General features: G+C 43.1%; 1 protein-coding gene across 2 annotated transcripts in view; it reads left to right on the plus strand.

Annotated features, from left to right (window-relative positions):
• Positions 1 to 3,756: 3,756 nt before the first annotated feature.
• UBE2E1 (ubiquitin conjugating enzyme E2 E1) overlaps positions 3,757 to 19,093 on the plus strand; it is a 94,706-nt gene continuing 79,369 nt past the window's right edge. Inside the window, exons 1-3 of one of the 2 annotated variants that reach the window (XM_073223253.1) lie at positions 3,757 to 3,913; positions 4,959 to 5,143; positions 8,721 to 8,771. In XM_073223253.1, coding sequence (XP_073079354.1) covers positions 4,992 to 5,143; positions 8,721 to 8,771 — 203 coding nt within the window. In that variant the 5' untranslated portion in view covers positions 3,757 to 3,913; positions 4,959 to 4,991. The remainder of the gene's footprint in view (positions 3,914 to 4,958; positions 5,144 to 8,720; positions 8,772 to 19,093) is intronic. The other variant, XM_037008577.2, reaches the window with a different exon arrangement.

Raw genomic sequence — 19,093 nt, forward strand, 5'->3', positions numbered from 1 at the left:
CCAGACCTCATTAGGCTTCATGGAATTGACTCTTCTTTGGGAAACTTCCTTAATTTTCTGTAAAAGGAGTGCACTTTTCAGGTAAGGAGCATCATGAAAACAAGTGGGTTGAAATCTGCAGTGAACCCATCTTTTCAGAAAGGCTTTATAGAAATTATTTTTAAATTCCAAACATTAGATTTCTTTTTCTTGTGACCGAAAAAGGAAATCCTTTCTATCTAGGTATAGGTAAGCTTAAAAACTGATATTAACTAATGGTAGTATGCTTGACAATTCTTTGGGTGTGAAATTGGCCAAAGAGAATGGTCACCTTTATGAACTATTTGAAGTTTAGTGTCAGCGACATGTCAAAAACAGAAGTGCTCAAAAGTTGGCCTGGGTCTCTTTCTTCTGAATCAACCATATCATTGCACTTCCTAGTGCTTGGTCAACACTTTGATCTTCAAGTGCTTCTCCTTAAAAGTACTTGATACTCTAAAGATGGCTTGAAGAAGAGCCTTGGATCATTCTGAGAATCAGGACTAGGAATTAGAAAAACTGAAGGCCACTTTCTCAAAGCCCACAGATACTACAGTGTTGCAGGACTGGATGCATCTTTCAAATGTAAATTGAGCATTCTTATCAAAGTATAGAATGTGTATGTTATGTATGCATTGACACTACCACCTGGTTGGGGGAAGGGATACAGGAATATTTTCTGGCCATACCCTTTGGGTTTCCTTCTGATGATTTGGCATGAAAATATATTATTTCCTATTTAAAATGAATCCATAAATGTGACATAAATAAATAATGAGGATTATTCTCTGAATAGGGAGTAGGGAACTTAAAGAGTGGTCATGAACTGGCTCAAGTAAATGTTATAAAATTGGTGATTCCCTTAACTTGCTTCCATCTTTCCAGTTTCCCAACTGCCTTGGTTGTTAATATGTTCTTGAAAACAGTGTCAGCATTCTTTTATAGTTCATGTATTTTCCTTTAATGTAGTTGAGGTTCTTCCCCACCCCTCAATATTGCCAGAACTGAGAAAATAATCTGTGAGCAGCAGGGGCATGGCCACAATTTTGTAACCAGTTTACTGCATGGCCTTGGATAAGACATTGCTTTCTTTGCCTTCATTTCTTCATCTGGAATTAGAGGAGTCTGAACTGGAAGATATCTTTGCCCAGCCCTGTTCAATAAATAAAATCCTATGATTTTTTGACCCTTTCTCCTAGAATTCTTAATCTTGTCATCAATTCTAAGTCATAAAGACTCCACCCACGTCCTAACAAAATGCCTGAGAAGTAGGACCCGGGTGGGATTATTAATAATTTACTTTGTAGAATGGTTAACAAACCATGTTTATTATAGATACATGTTTGACCCTTCTAACAACTCTGCCAGTGAGTACCACACAGGTATTCTGGCTCTTGATAGATGAGGAAACAGGCACCAAGAGATCAGTTTAGCTCTTTAGGCCTTGCAGTTCATGAGCAGAAGAGCTAGCTAGAACGTTGCAAATGCATTTTTGTTTTTTAAGACTGAGACAACTGTATATTTAAAATAATCTGACATAAAGATTAGTCTTTGGAGAGCAGTGGATCTTTTCTAAACATTTTGAGGTTTTTAGGTCCCCTTAGTAGGTTGTTCTCAAACCATAACGCACTAACCAGGGTTAGAGATAAGAAGGAATCCTACACACAAAAGAGGACTGGTGTCCTTCCAGACTGGTGGTTGGGAAAGCACTTCCCTGTTGAGGAGGAGCCCTTGGACTACATGATTTATTTCCTAGTCCAATCCAAGCTTCAACAATGAAGCACAAAATGCTACAGTCAGTTCTTTTTAAAAAATTATTATAGTTTGTACCCAAGTCTATGATTTATGCAAACCAATATTAAAGAAAAATTCACCCACTGTCCTAGTCATGTCGGCAAATTAAGCCTTTTATTTTCCTCTGCTTTCTGCCAGCTTTCATCTTTATACATACACGATTTTTTATTGATTGTATTCATAGTGTTAGACATGTATTTTGTAGTATCAGAAACACGAATTTTGGTAAGAGAAAGCCTCAATTTTAGTAATAGTCATTAGATTCTTTTTCTTCATCCTGACTCAGTTTATTTCATGATTGCTTATTGTTTGCTCTTGAACTGGTATCTTTCTCATCAGAAGTATAAAAAGTATACAACCTGGCTTTAAGGAGTTTTTTGTTTGGTTTTCAAATCATATACACCAGAGAATGTCATTATTTTTATATGCTCTACCAGGCTCCTGAAACCCAACACTTACATCTGGGGGTCTTTTCAAAAGTTTCTATGCATTTGAATGACTGGGAGATAGACAACTCTGTCCAGAGGTATGAAATTGGAGGCTGAAATGATGACCTATTAAGTTTTATCCAGCTTTTGGACTCTCTGCTTCTGTGACAATTCCTGCTCGATACAGGTTTCCTGGTAAAAATGAAGCAAGAAGTATGCACACTTACTTTTTGAGTCTTGATAAAGTTGGAGTTTCACGTTGAGGGCTATAAGGAGGTTAGGTGGGTGGTAAGAATGTTTGTTTTTCTGGGTAGTATATACGCCAGAGAGCTTAATAATATCTTGTCCGTGTTGTCCAGCTGTAGCTGAAGTCTGTTGCCATGGAAAAGGATGGCGATTTGAATGAGATAATTTAGAGTGGCCTATGGAAATCTGACTGGGCTTGTCCTTAATGTAACAGCCCTTGTGTGTGTGGCATTGAACCTATCGCTTCAGTTTCCTTCAGCTGAAATGACAAATAAACGAGAGACTTAACTGTAATTGGATGGCTGCTGCTTTTGTTTTGGATGGCTTAATGTTAAAAAAAATTAATCTTAGTGAAAGTGTTAAAGAACAATTCGAAAGAATTACGGAGTGATTATTCTAAAAATATGATTATTTGAATAGCATTTGTATTGTAGTTGAAGAAGGTAAAGAGGTCTCCAAAACTTTTAATCTAATTTCCAAAGATCAAACTTTCTATCTAAAGTCAATTGACATAAAAAATTCCAAAGCCAGTCTAATTCCGTAGTGTAGGGCTTATGCCCACTTACTTCTCACATTTGTAAGCCTGTTACACGTTGGTTTTACTTGTCACGAAATCCTTTGTAGCGCTCTTACAAAACACCACCAGCTTCCTATAAAAGTGACTGGAAGAATCTCAAATTGTAAAATTGCACGTGTCTGAGCAGAAAACTCCGAGTTCGGGATTTTCTCAAAGGCTTAAATCGACCTCTGCTTCTAGCAGGTAAATTGCCAGAGGCAGAAACCAGTGTCAGCCCAAAGGAACACCCTGTTCGGGGATTTCTCTTTTCCTCTTAAACCGAACACTTTTTAGGGCGAGTTCCCGCATTCTCTAGTCCAAACTCCTAGCCACCAGATTACCATCTTTTTCACCAATTTGCCACCCCCCTTTTCCAAACGCCCTTATTGAGAAAAAACTTCCTTTCGTGACACCCCTATTCCATATAACTCCAATCGCTCCGAGCGCCCCCCATTTCGGGACAGCTTCCCCTTTCCGCCCAGGCCCCAGGTCCCCCGACCACTTGAGAGAGACTCACACCCCTCGCCGCTCCCCCGGCGTCCGAGGAGGCGCCGGGTGGGGGTGCGGGTGGGGAAGGGCCGGGCTTCCAGGGCCCCGCGTCCGGCCCGCGGCCCCCGGAGGGGCCCAGGGGCGGGGAGGGGGCGCGGAGCGCGGGCGGGTGGGCCCGGGCCGGGGGGGGGGGCGGTGCGGGCGGGGCACGGGAGGGGAGGAGTGTGGAGCGTGTGCGGCTGGGGAAGCCATTGCCTGTTTAATAGTTGCTGGTGCTGCACTTCCGCTTCGCTCCCAGCGAGAGAGACACGAGTGGCCAGGCCCAGCCGCAGCCGCAGCAGCAGCCGCCGCGGCGGCACGGAGGAGCCAGACACAAAGAGAGGTGCGGGGATCCCCCCGGCCGCCCGCCGCCCCCCGGCTGCGACGCCGGGCCTCGGGGACACCCCTCGCCGCCTCCGCGACCCGCGCCGCCCGGGCCGCTGGGCACGGGGCCGGAGAGCCGCGAGGGTCCGGGCCGCCGGCGGGGGATGGGCCGGGACCCCGGGCCGCCCGGAGTGCGGGGGCCGCCCGCGTCGGGGCGGGGGTGGGCATTGCGGCTCGAACTGTCAGATCGGCCCCGGGAGCCCCCCACGGGCCGCCAAGGGGCCGGGAGCGGGGGAGGGGGAGCCGGGGAGCCCCGTTCCCCCGGCGTGGGGGCCCGCGGGGATTCACCCCTCCGGGGCGGACGGGCTCATTGTTGTTCCTTCGCTGAGGAGGCCGAACGCCCCCCACCCGGCACCCTACCCCCACCAGGGGTGGCAGTCGGGCGCGTGCCCGGGACCCCCGAGGGGGGCGGCCGACGGGGCGGCGTCGGGGCGCGGCGCGGGGGCTTCAGGCCTGGGCGCCCCTGCCCCCCGCCGGCCTCTCCCTTCCCCCACCGGCCCCGCTCCCCGCCTCCGTCCCCCCGTTTCGGCTTCCTCCCTTACTCCGTACCGCCCTCCTCTCTCCCGACCCCTCCGAACTCCGCTCCTGGCCCCGCAGTTTCGCCCTGCACCACCACCCCCCGGGACCCCCGGGTAGCCGACCAAAACAGCCTCGAGGCCGGCCACTGCCGGGACCTAACCTTCGAGCCCCGCCGTGGCGCCCCGCGCCCCCGTCGGCCCGGTTTCTCCCCTCCCTGCCCATAGGGAGCCCCGGGGGGCGAGGGAGGGGCCGCTCGCTTTGCTCCAGACGGTTTTCCCACTGCGTACCCCGCTTGGGGCCAAAAATAAACAAACAAGCCGCGTCCGATTTGCAAAAGCCTTAATGGGCCTGAAGACTTTGAAAAGCGAGTGGAGGGCGGTGGGCGGCGGGCTGCACCCCCGGCCAAAGCCCTTCTGACAGCCCCCGAGTGTCTTATTTACACTGGCTATGTGGTTAGTGTTTCTGTTTTGTTTCTCCCCCTGCAGGGGCTGTTTGCGGGGTGGGGTGGGGGGTTCGCTATGTCGGATGACGATTCGAGGGCTAGCACCAGCTCCTCCTCATCCACGTCCTCCAACCAGCAAGCCGAGAAGGAAACAAACACCCCCAAGAAGAAGGAGAGTAAAGTCAGCATGAGCAAAAACTCCAAACTCCTTTCCACCAGCGCCAAGAGGTACCGTACTCACTACCCACCCCCACCCCCAACAACGCCCAGGCTTCCTATTTTCCAAACTGCCTCGTGCTGTATTTGGTTCGACTCTCAACGAGGGGTAGCTTAATGCTCCTCAAGGTTTATGTATTCTTAAATATGAAAAAGGGGCTTGGATACTCTAATTATTTTTCTATTGCTGCTTGTTTTTTTCCTTGTAATCATTGCACACATGCAGCTGTTGTAGCATGCCTCTCCCATTTCTTGCTCAAGTTCGAAGGAATCCTCATTACTTTTATTAGTGGCTCCCAAATCTGATTTCAAATTACTTGTCCTGATAATCACTAATCTCTGACCCTCCCCAAGGGTGTCTTCCTACTTAATTACTAATACCTGCCCAGACAACCCTATCAAAATGAATTATCTTACTGTCTTGCTTCCTCTTCACCTGTTGCACACAGGATCTTTTGTGAATAGAGTTTTCTTCACGAATTGCATAAGGAAAAAATAACTCATGTTGGCTGCATAAAAAATTTAATAGATGGAGAGAGTTGTTTTTGGGTGGAATTCAGAGTTTTTTTCTGATTTGGAGAATTGAAGCAAATGAATGAATCAACAAATAATATAAAATGGTTAATCCAGGGTTTTTTTGTTCTCTTTAAGTGCTAAGCCAGAAAGATAGTAAGGAATCCAAGTGGTGGGTTAGATATCTTCCTTAGAAGAATATAAAATAAGATGGAACATAAAAAGAAAAAAGATGGAACATGAACTCTAGATCTCACCACTGAGTAGTGAACTCAGATCTTGGAGTTGAAAGTTCTGTCATTCTCCCCGACTAGAAATTTGAAAAGTTGGTGAAGTGCTCTGGTGACCCCAACCATGGGCAGATGAAGAGACTTTAGCTTATTTTAAATAGTGTAGGGGCCTGGATTTAAGTGGCAAGATTGTTCTCGTTTCAGAGGGTTGGTTTGATTGCATCTCAGCTTCCCAGGAGTCCCAACCAACCCTCATCGAATTAACCATGTGCTTCTTCTCCCAGAACCTGGCATGTACCCTGCCCACTTTGGACGGGGCCTTCCTTTAGCACATTACCTCCTGTCCCCCCAACAGTGTCTGGACTCCCTGATCCCCTTTTGGGACAGCTTTTGGCCTGACATAAGGCAGGATATTTGCCTTAGGTCATCAGTATTTTAATATTTTGATGGCTATCCCTAATGTACGTAAATATATTTTGGGGTATGGCACAGGGATCAAATATAGAATAGTCTGCTTTGGGTCAGCAAATTACAGAGGGGGGTTTTTCATTAGACAAAATTTGTCTGTTGTTGCTAAGGAAGTTAAAAACTTACTTGGAGCTGCCTGAGAAAAAGATGGTAGGTGTAAAACAAATGAAAGTTGGTAAGCTGCAACTAGTAATTTTACCTATCAAGTTAACATCAGTTTAGGTTCTTGGATATATTGCTGAAAAAGTACCTTGTTAGTGTTAAAGCAGAGGTAAGATTAACAGTAAAGGTTAACAAATGAAGAAGGACACTATCAGGGAAAGAATAAAGGTAATATTGATAGTGGGATCCTCTAGAAGCTGCTCGGTGAAATACATTGATTTTGAAGAGAGGTGAAGCCCGTAGAATTGGAAAGAGCATAACACAATAGGAGATAGAATGAAAGGGAAGCCTGAATTGGCAGACAGGTTACTTAACTACATCCTGGAAAGTGGTTTCTAGTCCACTGGGAGAGGAAAGCCCCGTTGAGAGTGTCTGGACAAGAATTGCATATATAAGTGTTAGAAATCTTTTGCCAGTACTCTGGAAATAGTGCCCATGTTTGTTGTAGAGATTAAGTGGATAAAGCTGTTTGGTATTGTACTTTTCAGGCATTAAAGAAGCAACTACCTACCTTTTTAAGGGAATATTTTACAGTAGAGGTTGGGTGGGCGAGGAGAAATGAAGTCATGTATTTTTATAGAAGTGCTCATGGGGAAGCACTTACATAGCACATGGGCCTTCACATGCAGCCATTCTAATAGATGCAGGGAAAGAATCAGGAAACCCAGGTCCCAGACTTCTAGTCCTAACATACAGTGAGTCAGACAGCAGGTATGCCAGAATCTCAGAACTGAAATGCTTATTGGTAGCAATAGAATCAATCTAGCAGGACCCAAATACCTACATGCCACTGGAGCCTGTGAGCAAACACCTTTCTAAAGTTGATGGGATTTGTAGGAAATGTCCTGGTAGCAAGGCTCAAAGAACTTCCCCCAGTCATCATCCTTAATTTCTCTTATACAGGGGTTAAAAAATGCCTTCCAAAACCTATATCCCACAGGATCCTGCCATTCTGTCTTCCTACCTTCAGGAAAACCTTGGGAAAGGGAAAAGCATCCGTTGTGATTCAGATTGCCCTTAGAAAGTGTTTTTTTTTTTTTTTTTTTTTTACTACTGGCTGCCTTCGTGAGATTTTTAAGTTGTAACATAACCCTTTAGGGCTTTATATGATAGGAGCTGAAAAGGTTATAAAAATAGAGGGCACCGTTTGAACGGTGGAAGAGGCTTAAAGGCCCCAAACTTGGTTGTATTAATTGATGCTCTAAGCGCCTAGGTAAGAAGACAAAGGCCAGGGCTTGTGCGACCTGCTTGGCGTCGGCCTAGGAGTGGGGATGGGGCTCTTTGTGAAGTTGCGGGTTGGTGCGGGGATACAGTGCTTAGGGGGGGTGCGGTACCGGGCTCTGTGTCCAGTGTGGGTTGGAGAAGGAAGGGGGCAGACCCGGGGAAGTTGGAGGATGTCCGGGAAAAGGCAGAGCCGGAAGGGTGGGCTGCGAGTCCGAGAGCGCGCGGGCGGAGGCCGGCCGGGTGCACCTGCGCGGGCCGGGACTGGTGGCTGGCCAGCTGCTACGCGGGCGGGCCTCTTGGCGCCGCGTCGGGGCTGCAGGGTGCGGGGCGCGGTGCAGGCGTCCTGGGGAGGTGCCGAGCTCCCCGGCGCGGGTCCTCCGGACCCGCAGCTGGACCCGCGCGGCCCGAGCCGTCCGTGCGTACGAGGTGGGAGGCGGTGGCCGGCCCGCCCGAGGGTCCGCCCGCGGCCTGCGCCACAGAGCTCCCCGCGACGCGGGCAGGGCCCTAGGGGCCCGCAGGGAGCGGCCATGTTGGCTTCGTCACCGAGAACGCGGGGCGGCCGGGGGAAGGGAGGCCGAGGTGCTGGGGTGACCCCGCGGGGCGCGCCCTGGCAGCCCGGAGCTCCCTGGCCCGGGGAGGGGCGGGGCAGGGGAAGCCGAGTGTCCTGACACACGATACCACAGTTCAGAAACTCGTCTGCGAGTGGGAAGCCTTAAAATGATTTCCTGTACGAGGGGACTTAGTGTGCCAGGCAAGCCTGGAACCCAGACGCAGGAGACGAGCAGAGAGGCCCCGGACCGCCCAGGTCTCTGCCTCTGGGGAAGAGTGTTTCCCTAAACCGCGGCCCTGGAGCTTCTGGTGAGCGATGTTCCTGCTCTGTCTGTGGGGTCCATCCAGTTCTCTTGCAGGCGGGTAGGTTTCCCCGAGCCCTATGCGCTCAGGTGGGCTGCTACCAGTGCCTTAGTGTCTGTTTCTCTCTCCCCCGACTCCAGGATTCAGAAGGAATTGGCAGACATCACTTTAGACCCTCCACCTAACTGCAGGTGAGCTGCTTTTCGATTTTTTTATCTTTAAAATTCTTCTAATCTTTACCTTGGGATTTTTCTTATTAGAAACTTTTACTCTTCGGTTAATACTTGTTTTGATGCCAACATGTAAGTCGCAGCTGAAACGTATTAACCTGAGTGTAATGTTTCTATGAGCCTCTGACAATTTCAGTGCTATGCTGAAGAGAAATGATATGTTTATTTGGAGTGAACATTTGTACATATGTGAAGCAGAACTGTAAAAGAACTATAAAGACGCGTATGCTTGCCTAACCGTGGATCTTTGATATGTCATTAAGGATAGTGTGAAACTTCCTAGATGTTTAGGTACATTTCAGTTTAGAAAATTGCTTTGCTGTCTTAATCTGTTACTCAAGCTCTGTACTAAGTTAATAGAGCATAGAGTTCATTCAAACACTGGGTCCTCAAGTTTATTTTATTCATATATATGAATAAATTTTGTGTTGGACTTTGGCAGACCAAAATTATATTCAGGATATAATTTGTGGCTTTGACAAAAAGATTTTATTTTGAATTATTTTACAAATTGAATCTTTTCCATAAGGGTGTTTTCCTCCATATTGCTTCACTCAGACTGTAAATGTATGTGTGTTTCAGTTTTAAACAGTTTGATTCCAGCCTTTGAAGATTTTGTTGGTCATTTGGTTTTATTTAGAATATCTGTTTTGCTACTGTTGAGTCAAGGTGGAAGACTTGATGATTTTATTAAATCAGCAGTAAAGTAAGGAAAGACTTACATGTTTTAGTAGAATCATTTATTTAAGGGAGATTAATTATTCAGTTTGATTACTCCCATAGTTTAAAAATTATATATTAACATTTAACAGAATTCTCAGTTCTCAGGGTTGGCAGTAGAATAGAATGTGGGATTTCAGAAGGGTTCTAAACTCGTAGAGGTAGAAGTTACCGAAGAGAAAGTGTTCAGTGGCCATACACAGAATTCGACATGAGCACGTGGAAATACTTACGTTGAGAAGCTAAATGAAGTATTTTTCTTATTAACGCTGTTCTGAACTGTGGATGATGGACTAAATGGAAACTTGAATACTGCCATTTGGTTGCATATGTTCCTAATGTTGGTCAGGTGTTGGATATTTTTTGGTAAAATTTTGCCCTGTTTTGTAAGGAAAAGTCATTTGGAGTTTGAAATGCTCTTAAACTGTAGTTAGTAACTGAGCTACTTAATCGTTTTTGAAGATTTTTCTCATGGCTCTTAAGAATCTCTCAGGCTGTTGAGAAAGTGGAGAAATGGGGAAGGCTTTTAGGCTGTGATGTTTTCCTTCTTTATTTCAGTGGAGTTGTTGAGGTGAGAGCTCTAGCTTCCTGGGATGGTGTAGAATGCGTGGGCCTTCTGCACGCAGATCCGCCCTGTGTGGTTGTTGCTCATTTGGTATCATGTCTCCTCCATGTGTCTCCTCTGTGCATTCAGACAACTTTGGCTGATCCAGTTATAAAGTTTTTAAAGCATGGGTTCAAAACTAATACATCAAAACATAAATGGCTTTCTTGCAAATAAGTGCAATCACACTTAAAATTATAAACAATTTGAAGGTTTTCATGCAATTAATCACTTAAAAAAAATAGGGTAAGTGCATTTTAGTTTCACACTGCGTTAGCTCAGTTCATGTGTGAGAGCTTTGCCCTGCAGAACACATGGACCGTTTTTAACCTTGGAAGCCGTCCTCCAAGGTGAAACCTTTGAAAAATTACCTGTGCTCAGGTGAAGCACCAACCTGGATGGCTAGTGGACGGGTGGTTGGTGGCGAGGAGCCGAACTTCGATATACTTAAACAATTTTGGAAAAAAAACTATTCGATTTCAGAGAAAATACCAGGCATCTTTATTTTCTCTCACCTCAATGTTTATACATTCTAAGAGAATGTGTATTATGTTGACTTTTAAAACTAAAAGACTGCTTTATTTTCTGAGGACATTTTCTGTTAGGGCTGCTTCAGTAATATGAATTACAATTCCTACTTTTGGTTGGCTGGCTAGTGTTACTAAATGTTAGGCAGTAATCCCAACATTCAGCTAACTTACATGAGTTTCAGCTTTATGTTTTGTGTTGATATCTTGTGGGACTGAATTAGTATTTTAATGTATGTTATTATTTGAGATGGAAATAATTATTTTGGATATACTTTTTGAAGTCAGCTTCTAGCTAAAATGTATTCATTAATTGATATATTGAATGCAGCCTGATCAGTTTTTATTATTTTTAAAATCTTAGCATGAGAGCTTTAGCCTGGTTCTTAGGAAATTGTAATTTCATCAACTATAAATTCTGTTTTGAAGGAATTAAATAATTGGCATTCAATTTATGTATCACGGATTAATCCTTCCTAGGACTGCCTTTCTTCAGTCTCTATTTAGCAAGTGGTTTTAAATATAAACACATTACTTTATTAAAATACAGCATTTGGCATATAGTAACCTCTCAGTAAACAGTTGTTTATTGCAATCAGTGGGAGAATTGATTTTCTTCAAGACGCTTTGCTGGTGTTCAGTAATTTTAACACTTGGCAAAATGTTTGGATTTGAAGTTACTGAACTTGAGAGAAATGCAATTGCTAAATATGTGAAAATGTGTGAGTACATAAAGTCAAGTCTTCAGTGTTGTAAAGTATGTTGAGTAGATATTTTTTAAAGAACAAAATGCAGGTTATCTTCAGTGACCAGGTCAAAAATATTTTAAGATATTTTTTAAAAGCTTTATATTTCCATAAAAATAAATTTTTTTGGTAACTCAGCTATTTGGTTATATGCATAGAGACAGATGACATAGTCTCCTACTTCATGAACTTTGTATTTGGTTGGGCCATTTTCCCCTGCATTTTGGCATTATTTGTTGAGGAGAAAAATCGTGTCATAACTATTGCAGTGATTTCCTAGAGTGTGTCCCATCTCGGGTTGTAAAGTTACGCCTTTTAGATAGATGGTGAACTCTGGGCCCTTGGAGTCAGCTTTGCAACTCTTACTTCATTCCTACTGCCTGAGCTTTGCTAAATGGACTAGTTGTAACTACGTAACTAATCTGTAGACAGTATGTCTGCACATAATAAATGACATTTTTGTCCAAGTCATTTAAACTTCACTTGATTTTTTTTACTTGATATATTGGTATTATGAGTAGACTACTCATAGTGAATTGAGTAAAAAGTTCGGATTTTGAGGGGAGGGCTGTTTTAGGATACAGTGTCTGAGAAGTCAAACATTTCAAGCATGGTGAAGAATAATAAAGTAAATTCCTTTTGTATGACTATTACATTTTGATTATTATTTTTCTATTTTCTATATATAGGAATGTAAACCTAATCATGCTTTTTATTTTTCTGAGACAATATCATGTAATCAGATGTATCTGGTTCTAAAGTTGTATAGCTAAGTCTTAATGGTACTGACACTTTCTTGAAGATGATTTAAAGGTAAAGTGAAAAGCATTAAGAGAAAATGTAATACATTTGTCTTAAGATTTCTTAACTTTGTTTTCCTTATTTACAAGGGCTGAATACCTACCTGCCTTGCTTTCCTCACAGTGTTATAAAGTTCAAATGAGATTAGAAACTGCTGTATGTGATAGATGGTGATTTTATTAGAATTGCCCATTTGGCTCCTTTCAGTAGTTCAGCTTTATTACTGACATTGCCTTTTATAGCTTGTACTTTAAATACAACTTTAAGTCATTACGCAATAATACATGAATGCATGTTTTTGAAAAGTTGTACTGCAGAAGTTGTGGAGTAAAATGTGAAAGATCCCCTTCATAACCTCTTCTGATCTTGCCCCTAGTACAGAGATGCTCAGTAAGAACTGTGTGTGTATCCTTTCTTCGAGAAAGTTTCTGTGAATTTACATTGTTGTTATTTTCCAGTTTTGCAAAATCTATTGGAATTGGTGGTGGTAATAATGAGATGTCAGTTTGGAAATCCCCAGCTGCTGACCTTGGAATGAAAAGCGATCCTTTCCTTTCAACAATAAGGGCTTATACATCTCATCCAAGATCAGCATGTTTTAAATGGTTGTTTTGGTATAAGAATGGGTTCAACAGAAGTCATCCCTTATAAAATCCTGTGTCTCACCTGCTGAAAAATATCCTTTTTATGTATCTTTCATTCATCTGATGTTACTAATAGGTATTAAGGATATAAATGTGACTTCACCATGAATGATGTTTTGTTTCATGGTAATTTGTTTTGGAGAATTACCACTGCAGTGTTCATGCCTTTATGTGCAGAAAGGCAGTCTTGAAAAATAGAACCTAGAGACTTGAGTGCCAACACAAAACAGCACCCAAACTAGGGTCAGGTTCCTGGAAATTTGATCACCTGGAGCCCAGATGAGTGGGAAGGAAGGAAATCTGTCTAGAAGTGAGTCCCTTACTAAAGAAGTAGGGACTCTGTGGCTGTTGTGTTTATCACAGGACCATGTATCTGGATTATAAAACCATTCTGCCATTGTTCCTCAAAAAGCTAAGCAGAATTACTGTGTCACTTCACAGTTTCACTACTAGTGAAAGGGTTGATACCCAAAGGATTGAAGACAGGGACTCAGATTCATGTCAGTGTTCATAGCATCCATGATAGCCAGAACATGGAAACAGCCCAGGAGTCCTTTAGCAGATGAGTAGATAAAATGTGGTGTGTATACACACATAGAAATATTATTCAGCCATAAAAGGAACGAAGTTCTTTTAAAAAAGGAATGTTACAATGTGAATGATCTAAGAATGTTCTAAGTAAAATAAATCAGACACATAAGGACAGATATTGTATGATCCTACTTACATGAAATATCTAGGATAGGCAAATTATTCATAGAGACAGAAAGATGAGAAGTTTCCAGCGGGAGCAAGTTTCCTAGGGGGAAGAGAGTAGGAGTTACTTCTTAATGGACACAGAGATTCTATTTGGGGCAATGACAGTTTTGAAAATAGTGGTGATGGTTGTACAACATTGTGAATGTAATTAATGGTACTGAACTTTACACTTAGAAGTGGTTACAATGGCAAATTCTGTATTAAATATTTCACTGCACCCTAAAAATAAGGTAAAAACAACAAACAAAACCTGTACCACTGTTAAACTGTTTTCAGTATTTTGAGGAAAAAATGCTTATAGCTTAAGAGGCAACACTTATCAGTTTTTAGGGCTTCTTGTAAAGGATACTAGTATTAAATTTCTGTCACAGACCTTGAGTGCCTATCATGTATGAAGTCACTGCCTTCAAGTTCATTGTCTAGCAGGGGCAGTAAAAAAAATACATGCACAGATTTCGGATAATACTTGAAAACATGGAAATGCATGTAACATGTTATACAGATTGAATGGAGAGAGAGATTATTTTGATCTGGGCATGAAGGGTTGTGGCTGGAACACTTAATGATCGGGAAGGCTTCATGGAGGGAATGAGAAGTGGGTGGGGAAGAGTAAGGGACATCTGTGAGGAAACAACACAAGCAAAGACAGAGCAGAGGAAAGGCAGTAATAGGGACTAAACCTGCAGCAGAGAGTAAGAAAGAGTGGGAGGATAAACAGTGGAAGTAGAACCTGTGGACCTTCTTGTCAGGCTGAGCCTTTGCATTTTACTTTATGGATGCTGGAGAGTTATTGAAACTTTTGCAAGGCAGGAGAGTTATCCAGTTGGAGCCGAGCTTTGGATAGAGACAAAGCAAGGGCTGAGGGAGCTCTGTACCATCTAGGGGACTTGAGGATTGCTGCAGCAGTCAGGTGGGAGGCCAGGGCGGCCTTGGGGGACAGGTGGTGGGCCTCACAGTGGAGAGGAGAGGGAGGCAAAAAGCAGTGAAATCCAGAGAAGTTGGCTACTAATTTAGATATGGAAGACTTGAAAGGGGTCTGAGGTGTTTTGGTGTTGGGGAAGTAACGTTGGTGCATTTAACAGAAGTAGATAAGGCATGAAGGTTGAACTAGCTTGATGGAAGCAGAGAGGAGATGGTCCTTTCAAGGTTTAATTATTTGCTTTTTTAACCATATATAATGGTTAGCATATTGCTGCCGCTTAGTAGGCCCTCAATAATTGCAATTTGATTATCTATTGAATCTTATTATTAATTGATCTTTGAACTCTCAGATCTCCGTGGCCTAATTTTAGATTAGATTAGACAGACAAACTCCCTAAAAGACAGGGACCATGATTTCTGTCTTTGAGTCTCATCCTACTTGTGTTTTCCCCTAACTTTTTAGTTTGAAAATTTTCAAAGCTACAGAAAAATTGAAGGGATAATAGAGAACATCCATCCTTCGCCCTGCATCATCAGCTGTTAAAATTTCAGGGTTTGCTTTGTCGTTTCTTCTCTTGGTATGTTTTGCAGAACCATTTGAATGTGGGCTGCAGGCATCGCAGTGCTCCTGTGTGTAGGTGTGCAGGCGTTGAGTCTGAGGTGGGCTGCCAGGGGCGCTGAGGCTGGACCGGCTTTGGGAGTCCACCTTAGGTTTGGAAGTTGATGACAGTTGAAGTACACTTGATTGCAGGGGGAAGAGGAGACTTGAGAATTGTGCCCCTATGTCTACAAAGGAAGGATGGGAGAATGAAGAGCACCCGGAGAAGGAAGCAGCAGAGTTAGGAGGGGCTGCAAGCCCTAGTGGAGGCCAAGGGAATTTTTTCTTTGGGCTTCAAAGTATCAACTATATTTTGTAGGCTGAGAGGAAGAAGCAAGTGGAGAGGGAAAGTGTGGAAAGGGGAGAGTAATTTTTTATTTTTATGCACTGGACTGCAGTTTGTAAGCAATAAACGGGTTTTGTTTATTTATTTATTTTTTTATTTTGGTATCATTAATATACACTTACATGAGCAACCTTGTGGTTACTAGATTCCCCCTATTATCAAGTCCCTGAGAGTAATGTTTTTTAAATACATTGTAGAGAAGGTGATAGGGTATGGAATTGAGGTCCGAAGTCGAGAGCACATTTAGAAAGCTGGAGCCTGAAACTTTTATATGATAGACTGACAATTTCTAGAGTATCAGAAGCCTTTTTGGTCCTTGAGTAACACTTCAGCTACTTACATGGAACTGAAAAAAAGCAACATCTGTAGCCAGTAATATTTGGTTTGTTCTTTCCCGGTAGACTTAAGTTCCTTGAGAGCAGGAGTTATAGCTTTGCATCCCCACATGGTGTCCCAGAAAAAGGAGATAACAATACATATTTGTTAAAACACAAACACAAAAACCTAATTTGGGTCTGATGGTTTAATGGAACATCTTCATTACCCTCTTCAGAAAATAATGGAAAGAGCTGGGGAAATTGCTGCTGCGTTTTACAGCTGTCCATTGCTGGCAGACGGAGTTGGCACTAAGCAGTTTGGCAATTTTCACCTTCCCAGAATCACAGAGGAGCTCTGGACTGCAGTGTCATGCAAAGATGGGATCAGTACTGCAGGCAAGACTGAGAAGGTGTTGGAAGAAAATATCATTACCTTTGGTTTGCATGTTTTGACTTTCTAAGATTACTGTTTGCCAACAACTGAGCATAAGGTTTAGGGATGTGCTAAGTCAATTGGACTTCCTAGAGATATTCCCCCTGAATCCAGATAGTTGGTTGTGTTAGAGATGCTGGCACCCATCTGAGGTATCTGACACATTCCCCATTAGCAGTGGAGTGAAACAGGGTTTCATAATACGCCCATTCTTGCTCAGCCTCTCTGATGCAGCCATGCTCTGAAGTGAAACAAAAGACCTAGTAACTGGTGTCAGAATATGCTGCTAATCCTCTGGGAACTTCCTGTTCTTTAGGCTGAGAAGCTCATCAAAGCACCTTGCTTGAGAACGGTAATCCAGGAACTGCTGTATGCTAATGGCTGTTTTCTTGAAACATGCATGAGAGTGATTATGGATTGCTTGGTCAGGTCCTTGCCACACTCCATATACGACAAATCTGTGAAAGGCCAAGGTGATGTCTCACCCCAGTCAGGAACGTCCTGCAAAGCCAAGAGTTTCATGTGTAGAACATAACTGGAAACAGTCACTGGTTTTGTCAGGATCAGTGCTGCAGACAAGACTGAGAAAGTGTTGGATGAAAATATTAATACCTTTGGTTTGCATGTTTTGTGAGAAGTTTAACAGAGCAGTGGGAGAGAACATTGGGGTGAGGTATGGAGGTTACTTTGAGGAGGTTTAAGAAGACATTTAGGCAGACCTGAAAGATGAGAAGAAAGGAGATAGCCTCATGGAAGGTACAAGGAGAACATCCCAGACTGAGGGCAGCAGAGGTCCTGAGGCGGGGAGAGCCATGTGGTGCAGGATCCTGTAAACCATGGCAGAGAGCTTGGATTTCATTCTAAGAACAGTGGGAAGCCACTCAAGGTTTTGAAGCAAGGAATATCATTTCAGTAATGATTTAGAGGTCTTTTCCCACCCTTTTTGCTGTGGAAGATAGCTGGGAGGAAGGCACATGTGGAAGAAGGGAGCCCAGAGAGGAGGATACTGCTCTGTTCCAGGCAGCTTGGTGATGGTAGCTAGGATTAAGGTGGTGGTAGAGTAGGATTAATGGGATTAAGACACCTGGGCCTGTTGATGGGTTACTTATGGAGGTTGAGAGAGATGGGCTCAAGAATGGCTCCAAGTTTCTGTGGTTTTAGCATTTAGGTAGATGATGGACCATTGACTGATAGGGAGAAGACAGATAGGCTGTGTGTGTGATGGGGGGGAGAGATGAGGGCAGCATAGAAAATTAGTCCTTTCTGGATAAGTTAGGTTTGAGATCAATGCCAGTGAGTCATCCACTTGAATGTATCAGAAGTTAGGTACAGGTAGTTGGAGCTCAGAGGAATGTGTTGAACTTGAGATACATACACATTTGGGGGTATCTATATAAAGGCTCTGACATGTCTGGGGAATGCCTCTAGCTCTTCTAGAGAGGAAAAGTGTAGGAAGAAGGGGGCCCAGAAGATGACAGAAAATGTCCAATTCAGACATGGACATTTAGCATCAGAGGTTGTATAGACTGAAGGAGAAGGCAGCAAGGGAGACTAAGAGGTGTAAGGCAAATCAAGGGCAGCAAGTGGAAAGTGTTTTGAGGTACAGTGATCATCAACCCTGACACAATACTTTGAGGTGGAAAAAGATGACCAGCAAGTAGCCATTGGATTTTACCATTTCAATTCAAACTTGTTGGTGACCTTCATAAGATCTCATGTTAGAGGGATGATTTTCAGGAAGGAAAGGATGTTTATATGTGTTTCTTTTCCCAATTAAAATAATTCATTGTGTTTATCCAGGGAAGTGATTTGGTATTACCAGATTTTTACACTTAGGGCAAAATTTGTTAACATTGTGTGTATTATTTTTATTGGGAGAGTGTCTGTCATTTTCAATGGATTCTCGAAGGATTTTGGGGGAAGGTTTCCTCTCCTCACCCCCCACTGGAAAAGGTTAATTTGTGCTTTTCTAGATTTAAGTCCATTGTGATCTTTATGGCTAATGTAGTATGGATACCATCTCCTAACCACTCATAATGCTTTTTTCTCTATGGGACTATATCTCAGTTTTTTAAGGTGATTTATTAGAATTGGCTTTATAAAATTTTATTTCTTAGCAGACTTTGCTAGAACACATTTATCCTAAAGAAAAGGAGATTATTAAATTGGTATACATCAAAGACTCTGAAAGAAAACATTTGTTTTATAACAAGCACCCAAGAGGATTTTTTATAAACACCAAAGATAACTTTCGTCTAACCTAAGTAAATATTTCAAAACAAATGTGTGTTAAGTGATTGTAGTAGCAGCGTGTGAGCAGAGACTGGCCATACAGAAAGCACACAGTGCCGTGTTCTTTTGGAGTGTGGAAGACTGCTTTGGCTTTGCCCCTGTGTCTGAGCAACCCTTGTTATGAAAGTCTTCAGCACTGGTACCTCCATTCTTCAGCTAGATCTGTGTCCCCTCAGGAAGTGGTCCTTCTTTGTAGCATAGTATCCTAAGATGTTTTCACACCCAAAGTGTGTTTATTATAAAGTAAACATTGCCAAGTGATACGGACCAGACCTAAAATAAACCGTATGTCCAGTACACAATTCTTATTAGAACTGAAATTCGAAGTTGGTTTCCTTTCTGCCTGGCCATATTCCTGGATTCTATGTAGATGTAGGGATTTCAACTACATTTTACTGCAGTTATTTACATTTACATATATTGGGAGGAAATTCTACATTATAGGACCTGCAAGTTAAAACACATGATTGTGAAAATGAAAATAATGTACAAAGCTTTTAAGATCTTGAGCCCCACATTAATTTTTGAGGGGAATCTTGTAGTTAGAAAGACTGGATGTGCCCCTCTCTGTTCCT

The sequence above is a fragment of the Manis javanica genome, chromosome 15 (genome assembly GCF_040802235.1).
Source record: "Manis javanica isolate MJ-LG chromosome 15, MJ_LKY, whole genome shotgun sequence".
Lineage (NCBI taxonomy): Eukaryota > Metazoa > Chordata > Mammalia > Pholidota > Manidae > Manis > Manis javanica.